Genomic DNA, 10000 nt, shown 5'->3' with positions numbered 1-10000 from the left:
TGCCAATGAAGCAAGGGCCTGCGAGGTCTGCGTCACTCGTTGACCGCATTCATCGACAGTGTGACAGTGTGCGACCGCCACCAACGAGATAAGACGCCACAAAGTGAAGTGTCAAACCCACTGCACGCCGAAGCACACGACGATGTCTTAATCAGTTCACGGGTGCCAGGTAAAAGTAGAACGAGCCGTCTCTAAAAGCCGCCAGGCAGGGAAATGAGACCGCGAGTGCCGGCCGGCCGGCCGGATAAGGCCGGATAGGCCTTTTCACCTTTATTGACACTTTGAGTGAGATTAATGATGTTTCGCTCGCACATCTTCAACGATAGCACCGAAGACGGCACAAGATGGCGTGCGATCTAAGATCAGCCAAATTTGTGGCGCCAATTTCCGAGCTAGACGAGAAAAGAACTTTATGGGAGGGATCTCGAAAAGCGGTCCCGGAGCTGGCTGACGCAAGCCAGCCAGCCAGCCAGGGTAGGTAGCTTGGTAGCAGATTTATGAGGATCGTATTTCTCCACGATCCACGGTCCCGCGGGGTCGCAGGGCGAGGTTTTCGTAATTTTTCGCAAACGCCGACGCACTCGGAAGCATACCGTTGTTGTATAACACGAAATGGAACCTCAGATTGTTTGGCCAGCAATTGTTGGCCACTGGTCCTTTGTGCTTTTGGCTCCCATGTGAGAACCGTTTGGGTTGTTTTTTTTTTGCACAAAAGCGCATTTATGTCGCATATATATTAAACGGTACCGTTTATGATTTGTCCATTTTGCGAGAGCGAAACCGTGGTCCAGAGTCTAGCCTTGCCGCATTCCCCAATTGGCCACTATGAGAAGCGTCGCCATTATGTCCACCATTAAACGTGGTGGAGGGGGGACTGTGCTGTAAATGCATATTGTGTTGCTCGCGTCTTTGCGCCACATCCACACCATTGACCGCCATCCCTTTCGAACAGGCAGCAGACACCGGGAGCAGCAGTCTTAATGCAATGCAAAACCAAGAAACCCTGAAAGATGATTGATTGACCGAGCTCGGGGGTCTGTTCTTGAATGAACCGCTGCATCAACCTTGCGTCCGAACCGAGGACTGATATTAATGATTGACCTGATTTCAGTTACCGGGGGGTCGGCCCGTTAGCCGTCGACTCAAAATGTGTGAACTAATTGTTAACCACCGTGCGCCACCGCCATGTGCCGTCAGCCGAATTGTCAAACGGGGTATCCATCGAAATGAGCTTGAAAAAGTGAAACCGCCGATTAGAAACAATGCGGCTGGCACGAACGAACATACGCCTCGCATAGCAGTAGTAGTATCCTCCAGCGCGTCTCTGCTCTCTGCTTTCATAATCGAGGTGGCGAGACGGAGGGGCCAGCTACGCCGTTACATGGAAACCGTACATAGCGGTTGGCCGTCTTTTTCGATTATTATTGCACCAACGAATACGCCGCCAACTTGGATCATCAGCAGCGGCGACAACGAAGCCGCCGTCGGACTAGCTCGCGGTTGCATTTTCTGGCTTACTTGGATGGATCCATTTGTTTCGAGTACGGCCTGCGGTTGTTATTGTAGTTCGGAACGAAAACAAACAACTTGCTTGCTGGCTGGCTCTCTGGGCTGGCCCTTCAGATCGTATCAAATCTTTTCCAGCTTCCCTTTTTTCTCATTCGTTTACTTCCCTCTTTACTCTTCCTCTTTGGCTGCTCTGGAAAATGTAGCTCTACATCTTCGCCAGGAACCGATTAGGTCGATCAAATCTGACGACTGGGGAAATCGATGGCCGATAAATTTCTGGAGAAAAATAAATAAATAACTAGCATGCTGCAGCCGCCATCGAATCCGCCGCGACGCCAAATGCAATCAATTTATACTCGGCTGGCTTCCAGCGTTGCTGTGCATCTTATCCCGTTTGCAATTGACGGGGGAGAAGGCAACATGAGTGCTATCCCCCCTGCCCCGCATTCCCTCCCTCCCCTTCCCAGGAGCGAATGGTGCATTTGGTTTGTTTTTCCGAGCGCCTTCCACTTCAGAGCGACTGCACTTTGAATACGATGGAAACCAGCCATCGTTAGTGCTCTGGCGTGGGAGACCGTTACAAGATGCCGAAAATTGGATATCCATTAGACCGTTCTGGTGGGGAGTTCGTTCCCAGCACCACAAGATGGTCTTACAGCGTCACCAGAAAGTGTGGAAGAAATGAATTTAGATTTCTGGAGTGATTTGCATTCGGTACGTCGCACCCGCTGGATTCATATCTTGGGGTCCCAACAATGATAATAATTAGCTGTGAAACGTCCTAGCTTTCCGTCTTTTTGTGGCACACGCAGCATATGGTTGCAGTTATCTAATGTTCACTAGAATCCGTTGTCTACTGGCGGCCTCCATTCCGAGTTTGAAATCACTCAAACACAGAACCCGAAAACCTCGAGACGCTAATTGGAACGCCCGGATACCGAATGCACATCTGTGGCCACTCAACGGGCGGCCCAGCTACTCAGTTGGGTCAGTTGGAAATGTGAAAACTGCGGTTTTGTGGAGAGTTTGCTGCCTGATGGCCTGATAACCCTGGCTGCATTCGACGTATTTCACAATTGCAGACTATCCCGCAGAAACCAAACCACACAGCATGAGGATGTTGATATGCTGAATGCAGTTTCTGGACCGAGCCCATCCCTTCGTCTCTCGTTACAAACACATTTATGGATAAAGTATTGGTTTTCGATGAAGGAAGTAAATATTTAGTTTAACCCGACGATGCACACACACACGCACACAAACCATTGCAAACAGTCTTGCTTTACAATGTCAAAACAGTAAAGATCCCGATATCTTCCTGGCCTTTTTCCGATTTTATGATCATGACAGAAGGACTTTGTTGCACCACCGCAAGTGAAGTTGTATCGTTGTAGCTGCTGTTGCTGCTGCTGTTGTTGCTGCAGACCTTTGCAGGATTGTTTGTTGTTGCCCAGGATGATAAAGGGAACTGCATTAACGGCCATCATGATATTGTCTAGGGATCGTTTCCTTGAACTGAAGCAACCATAAACAAACATCACGGCACAGGGATGTGTATACGTGTCCGTTTGTCCGTTGGCTTCCTTATCTTCCAGCCGATTGTGAATCACATGCAAGAAGGGCGAAGAAATTGATCCAAAAGACCACACCACGGCACGGTGGTTCCCATTCTGCAACCACAAGCTACAGTTGGTTAATCCATTCTGCAGAAATGAATACAGTCCCTTAGTTCAATGTATGAGCCATTGATAACCACACAATAGACACACGAGGGGTGGGATAGCAAATATTTTCGTAACCACAACATACTCAGCATGGCCTCCCCGAATGTCCTTGTCAGCACCCACCAACCCCCCTATAATGGCAGTGAGAACTATGTTCGGGCTACCTGTTTGTTATTCCTTGCCATCCTTCGTTGCCGTCCGCCATTTTGAGGTCTCCTGAATCGGATGACGTCAATGCGGCTTGTCTTTGAAATTGATGAATAACGACTCGCCGTCTCCCCGAGTGCCGAGTGCCTTCCCTGGCTGGAAGCCAATTTTTGACGAGGGTTACATTTCAAACTTTGCCACCTCCGGCTGTTTCGCTTGTGGATGGATTAAGACCGAAAGCTAATCTGCTCCGATACGGAAGCACCCTTGGATTGGAAAACAAAAGTATGACGAGCATGTTCGAACGATGAAGGTTCCTTCCTCTCTGATGGATGGTAGAGAAAGCATCGGCTCCAGGTCCAGCAGCACACGGAACATACTCTGCTGAAAGTTTAATCCAGCATTTCTTCTCCGAGCGGAAGTGACGTTGGCCGAATCAGCAGAATGAAGCGAGCTTATTTATGGAACGAATATAAGCAACGCAGTAAGCGAGAAGCGGATCCCCGATGCCCATCTCGCGGGTCTTCCCCCCCATTCCACAGTACAGCTTGATTTGAATGATGAATAATAAATAAGGGCATAATGTTTGGGTAATGTTTTCCGCCCAGAGCAGCCACAATAATCAGCAGCAGAAACGTGGATATAATGGAGTGGAGCTTTAACGACGTACGCATCTTTAAGAACGAATCCAGCTGCTACGTTTAGTCTTTAGATCGATAAAGTTCGCTCAACTTATGCCGAACAAGCAAATCCGACCAACCAAGCTTGATGACAGTTTTATGCATCGATCGTATGGCGCGTGGTCTTGCCTACAAATCATCATTAAGCCATTGACAGACAGCGGCTCGACAGGGAAATGCTCTGGAGGAAACATCGAAATAATGCTCTCCCACCGCGAACCAAGCAAGCATTGGTTGGATCGACATTCCGAGATAACGGAGATGAAGTGAAATTGATTTTTGGCCCAACCGATGGCCGCAAAACAACAAACGCGAGACACGGGAGGAATAACTCAGCTGAAGCTGCTCATCTCACCGACACCGACACCGACGGGTGGACGGGTTTCAATCGGTCAAAATAATGAAATGCTCCGAGGCGCGCTAGCGACAGATTGACGGTCCCGGTGGTGCGCCGCAGGAAGGTGAAACCGTGCTGCGAACTGGCAGCGAGACGAAATGGGGCGAAAGAACAAATAAACACCCGCAAAACCCCATGATACCTAATGTTTATTTTCTCCACCCTCGTGGCAAGATCGTGGCATTGACATCACGGGGCCTCCCCGAGGCAAATGCGTTAGGTTTGCCGGATTGAAATGACCACACCCGGAGGCCAAGATTGCGGACAGTCTGCTGCCTGCCACGTGTCCAATGTTCAACTTCTCGCAACCCCAAAACCAGCTCTCGATGCCGATGGTCGTGGCACCGGGATCGATCGACGAAGATGGTGACGGTTGTTCGAGAACTTGAGAATAAATAAATCTTCGATGATCTAATCCATCGCGCCGTTTCGGAAGCTGACAGCCGCCTCACGACGAGACGAGCAAACACTTTCCAATCAACAGGTTGGGACTCCCGCACCACCAACAGGTCGTAGCAAGCGCTGGTTGGCTTGCTCGTGTCAAATCGTCCCCTCTATTTGGTCTTAGCAGGCGCACCAACAGTCGCACGATTGAAGAAGGGGCCGATTGCTAATGGATCAAGCTGGTCAAACCACTTCTCGCGCGAACGGCGAACGATCGAAGCGCAGCCACTTGTCGTGATAAACATCGGGGATACGATTCGCGCCAAATTCCTCCTCTTTCCAACAACCCAACAGCAACAACCGCACCTGGGAGTTTGGGAGTTTCGAGAATATTCATCCTCCTCCCGCGGGGGGGGGGGGGGGATGGATTTCCGTCCCCCCGGACTTGAGTTGATTGACGTATTGAGTGGTAAATGAGAGTAGAGATTAAAATAACTAGCGGCATGTAATTATGTGTTTAACTCTTCTTCTTCGCAACGACTTCAACGTGCGCGCGAGTTGGCTTTCACTTGGGTCGCACACTCCGCAAGTCGCGCGCCAGGTTTGATTAGTCGATGCTATGGCCAGCCTTTAGCATCTTCCGTTTCGGTTATTGAACTGCTTGTGAAATCCAAAAGATTGCCCCCGGTTCCGCCACCTCATTACTGCCGTATGTACGATTACTTACCCTTGTGGTGATAAGCGTGCGTTACGGTTCAAGCTGCGCGTCTCATCATCAGCACCGTGTGTTGGCGAATTCTTCAAATTGATCGGGATCAAGCTGGAACCAGCAGGTGTGCTGCCGGTCCCCATCGCTGCTCCCGGTGACAGTGCGCCACTCCCGGCGGCGGCTCGACCACTAGCACCACCACCGCCGTTGCCGCCGCCGCCAGCAGCAGCATGACGATGATCATCATCGTCGATTACATTCTCATTTGTCACGATCTGTTCCAGCATTTGGATTTTCAACATTTTCACCGACAATCTTGCTTGTTTTGGTTCGGTCTTCTACTTCCGCGCTTTCTCAACGAACCACCTGTTACTTCTATTGACTTCACGCCCCTTCCTTCCCCCCTCCCTTGCTACCCTTCAACCAATCACTATAACTCGCGAGCCAATCGATCGACTTCACTGGTAATAGCGGACGATGGCGGCAGCGGCGGCAGCAGCGGATCGAAACTTTCTTCCATCACTTGCTTCGATCATCAAGATGAGCACCAGCAGCATCGACACGACGAGTAACATCTAATCGTAATTTTCACACTTTGTTGCCGTACGCCACCTTCACGCCACGCCACGCCACGCTACGCCACGCTGTTTACCACGACAATTCACTCATCTGAAAATCGCGGCTTCTTCGTTGGATGGGTTTTTGATTTTTAAGATCTTTCGGATTTCGGTTTCTCCGGTGGTGGGCCCCGGAGGCCACGGACGGACACACAAACAAACACACACACACTCACGAGAAGCACACTACGATTTTGCGGTGCGGCGCGTGCATTAATTATTGTTATTGCACTTTCATTTCAGTTCCACCTTCATTCACGACTCGATGGCGCGCTTGCGCGATGATGCGATCGATGGTTCGGGATGGAGCGAGAAACGCCAAGATTGCGTATTTCGTTGGCCAAGGAATACACCTCACACACGCACACGCGACGTGTTTGTGTGTCTGTTTACAGCCGCCGTCACTGCTGCTGCTGCTGCTGCTGCTGTAGCATCGATTTCGCTCAAAGCCCAAGGACGTTGTCGTAATGGATGTGTGGTTTGTGCTCGAGAGGAGATTCTAGATCTCCATTTGATCCGGTAACCTTCTTCTATGCTCTTGTACCGGAACCGCGTCTGCTAGTGTAGTCTCTGTAATGAAACGTACAATGAAACGGCTACCATTAATCGACTCCTCGGCTCACGGGATGGATCAAATGCAAATCATGTTGCGATCGTAACATTTCAATCAACTGAGAGTGAGATAACAGCCTGTTTGATTTGAGCGAACTCTACAAGCAAAAGTGTCGCGCAAATGACAATCAACGGCCGCGGTATCTGGCCGCGATCTGGTTCGCAGTCAATCGTAATCAGCCCAAGTAGCCAGAGCCATCCGTCCGTCGGGCGTCCGTTGATCATGTGACATGTGTTAGGTCGGGTTTGCTCGCTCGATCACCACTTTCTAGCCAGCAACTGGTGTGTACCCATCAACCCATAAATCCTCTTCGTTCATGGTCTCGAACGCCAGTGGATCCGCGTCATCTCTTCGGGTGGCGGCGGCGGTGGTGGCTTCTTAGCTTAACAGCACCGAAGCCGCACTGCCTACTTGGCGTCGTCTTCAGCATGATCAATCATAAGCCGTTTAGCTTGTGTATATCCGTCTTATCCGGCTCAACGACCACTATGTGTTTGTGTGTGGGCTCGGAAGATCGCTGTTTGACGATCTTGTTGGCATCTTCGAACAACGTTCGACGGTGCGGTCAAACCGTTTTCGACTTCGGCAGACGCACCCACAACTACCAGCCCCTTCAGTGGTGGCGCGCGCGTTGGTGGCGCGGTATTCGGCTCTCAGACAGGAAAACGTGTTTCACGCATCGGCGGTATCGAAAGCAACAACAATAAATTATCTTCATGTTGTTACGGGGCGGCGGCGGAACTCTTGTTGCCTGCTGACTGCTTCTCCTCCTTTTACCGATAGTCAACCACCATTCACCTCGCCGCATCGCACCACTCTGGGGTTGCTTCTTGAAGAAATAATCAGTGAAGAGGGGCTTTCACAGATATGTTTGCTGGAGGTTTGCTTCTCGATTTACAAAACATAATTGCAAGACAAATAGCGATACTTTGCAATAACCGTAAGCATTCCACGATTTTGTAGCGATCGCCAAGGTGGGCTGGCTGTCGTAAAACCAACGCCCTTCTGAGGCGACAAACGACAAACTAGCCGAAGGAATGTGTCGAAAGTCGTGGGATCGTTAGAAACGACAAAATCCCTTTACAAAATGTGTTTTTATAACGCCATGAAACCCACTCGTGGGGGGGTCGTGGTGCTGTTTTTTAATGTGTTTGGAACATAAAACGTTCTCCCCCAAAAACGATCGCTGCGGCTGCGTCACGGGTCCAATTTCCAACACAAATTAGACACGTCAAAAAGCCCGCGCAAGATTGCTGTTTGGCTGTGCGGGCTGGGGATGATGACGGATGGATCATTCAGAAGCAAATTAGCACTCAAAACGAGATCGCAACGCCTATAGCGAATGGGCAACCCGCTACAGTATGAAGAAACCATGGTACGCCAGTACGGACCCCGCAAGTGCGCCGCCAACAACGCAAACAAGGATGGTCGACCGTGGATTGCGCGATCGATCCACAACCCAACCCCAAACCCCAACCCCAACGCCACGAAACACCAAACACCAGACACCAGACAGCAGCACCGACGGCGAGAGGGAGCGGTCGGTTTTGATGGTGTCGAAGGTGATTTTCAGATGGTTTGTTGTTGGTTCATCGTCACTGAGCTCATTTCACCCGATTGAAGGTTTCTACGACCGGCCGACTGGCGGGTTTCATGGGAAATTGAGAGGGGGGGGGGGGGGGGTGGATTGAGACCAGATATATTTTTTTCCTATTTTATTTATTTTCCCTCCAACTTTGATGAGACCTGGCCGTCCGAATATGGGAAAATGGGTCAAGGTTGTTGTTCGGGGTTCAGGGAGCATTGGCAAAGTTATTTTCGCTGGTTTGCCATTTCGGGTGCGGTTGAGTGGAAGTGGAAATGAAAATTCCTTCATCTTTGCGCCACGCACCGTACAGTGGCCGACGGACGATCCCGTGAAATAACACTTCTCGGAAGCGGACTTCATAAATTATGGAACTCCACTGGACGACCCTTATGCTACATCTTCATTAGAATTATCCAGGCGAAAGGTGCCGAGCGTCGCGACAACCACCATTCCCGCTGCGTGTTTCGTGGGATTCCATCTCCGGTGCTAAAGTGCGGCCAAAAAAGGGAGACCCAGTCCTGTGGGTTGTTACCTTTTAAGCCCACGCTCCAATCAGCGCGAGCTGGAATGAAATTGTCTTCCGTTTCCACCGCTGCCAGGATCCAGGATATTGTTTTTATTTATTTCCTTATCATGGCCAACAATGCGTCACGCAAGCGACCCGCAAGAGCCTTGGAGTACCTGGGACGCGGCTGTCTCTCGGTTTGCCGGCGCGCAAAGTCCCTTAGGGATCTAATTTAAAATTAATTAAACACCGGCCCCCTTCCGCATATCCTAAAGGTCACAATTCTTGTCGTGCAATTCCGGACAGCCCGAGTCAGGACTCGTGATGGAATGAATTTGGCCTTGAGGGGTGCCGCATGGAGGCTCACGTTCAGTGAGCGGGACATTGAAACAATCAAAAATCTCACTACAGCTCCCCAAAGCGCGCTCCAGTTCCCCCGGGGGCCCTATACTGTCGCTGAACGCAGTCCGGTTCGTTCACGCTATCAACCATCGTGTGCACTACAACATCAACGCAAATTATCGTTGATTTATGCTTCAATTGTGTCTACCCCAGCGGATCTAAACGGATCCGAGCTAGCACAGGGAGCTCTGCCATCGCCAGCAAATCGCGCGTGTCCAGCAGCATACCTTTTGGGCATGATCATAGTAGCATATGATTGACTTGACAGTTGAGCATGCTCGCCGTCGTCGTCAGCGCTATGTCTACTTTGTCTGTCATGAGCAGCATCAAGCAATATATTGCTCGAGAACAAACCTCGAGCGCCCCGGGGGGAAGCGGTTATTCATCCGTTAAAGCACCCGGTTCGGTTTGTGATTTGGCCACTAATCACCAACGCATTAAATTACACCCCATAAACCATTAAATTCGGTGCATACCAACTGTCAGCTGACATTTCGGCTCAAACGCGAGAAGGAGAAGCCCCCCCCCCCTCCTCCACCCCTCCGAACCAAATCCGGGCACGACAGAACCTTGAAAGCCACAAACCCGGAGTGGGTCTGCATCACTCACCCGCTGGGCGCTGGGTGTACGTGTGAAAATTGTCACGCATTCTCCATTCGCACGATAAATCACATTCGATGCCCATAAACTCGTGGTGTGTGTGTGTGTGCGGTGTTGTTCGTAGA

The 10000-nt window shown here is 50.5% G+C and overlaps 1 protein-coding gene across 3 annotated transcripts in view; it reads right to left on the bottom strand.

Moving 5' to 3' along the window:
- LOC125950082 (rap1 GTPase-activating protein 1) overlaps positions 1-10000 on the bottom strand; it is a 123473-nt gene that overhangs the window by 106772 nt on the left and 6701 nt on the right. For all 3 annotated transcript variants that reach the window (XM_049677695.1, XM_049677696.1, XM_049677697.1), the window contains exon 2: positions 5569-6737. In XM_049677695.1, the coding sequence (XP_049533652.1) occupies positions 5569-5852 (284 nt within the window). In that variant the 5' untranslated portion in view covers positions 5853-6737. The remainder of the gene's footprint in view (positions 1-5568; positions 6738-10000) is intronic.

Source organism: Anopheles darlingi, chromosome 2 (genome assembly GCF_943734745.1).
Source record: "Anopheles darlingi chromosome 2, idAnoDarlMG_H_01, whole genome shotgun sequence".
Classification (NCBI taxonomy): Eukaryota; Metazoa; Arthropoda; class Insecta; order Diptera; family Culicidae; genus Anopheles; species Anopheles darlingi.
The sequence above is the reverse complement of the archived record's forward strand: the minus strand, read 5'-3'. Positions and strand labels throughout refer to the sequence as shown.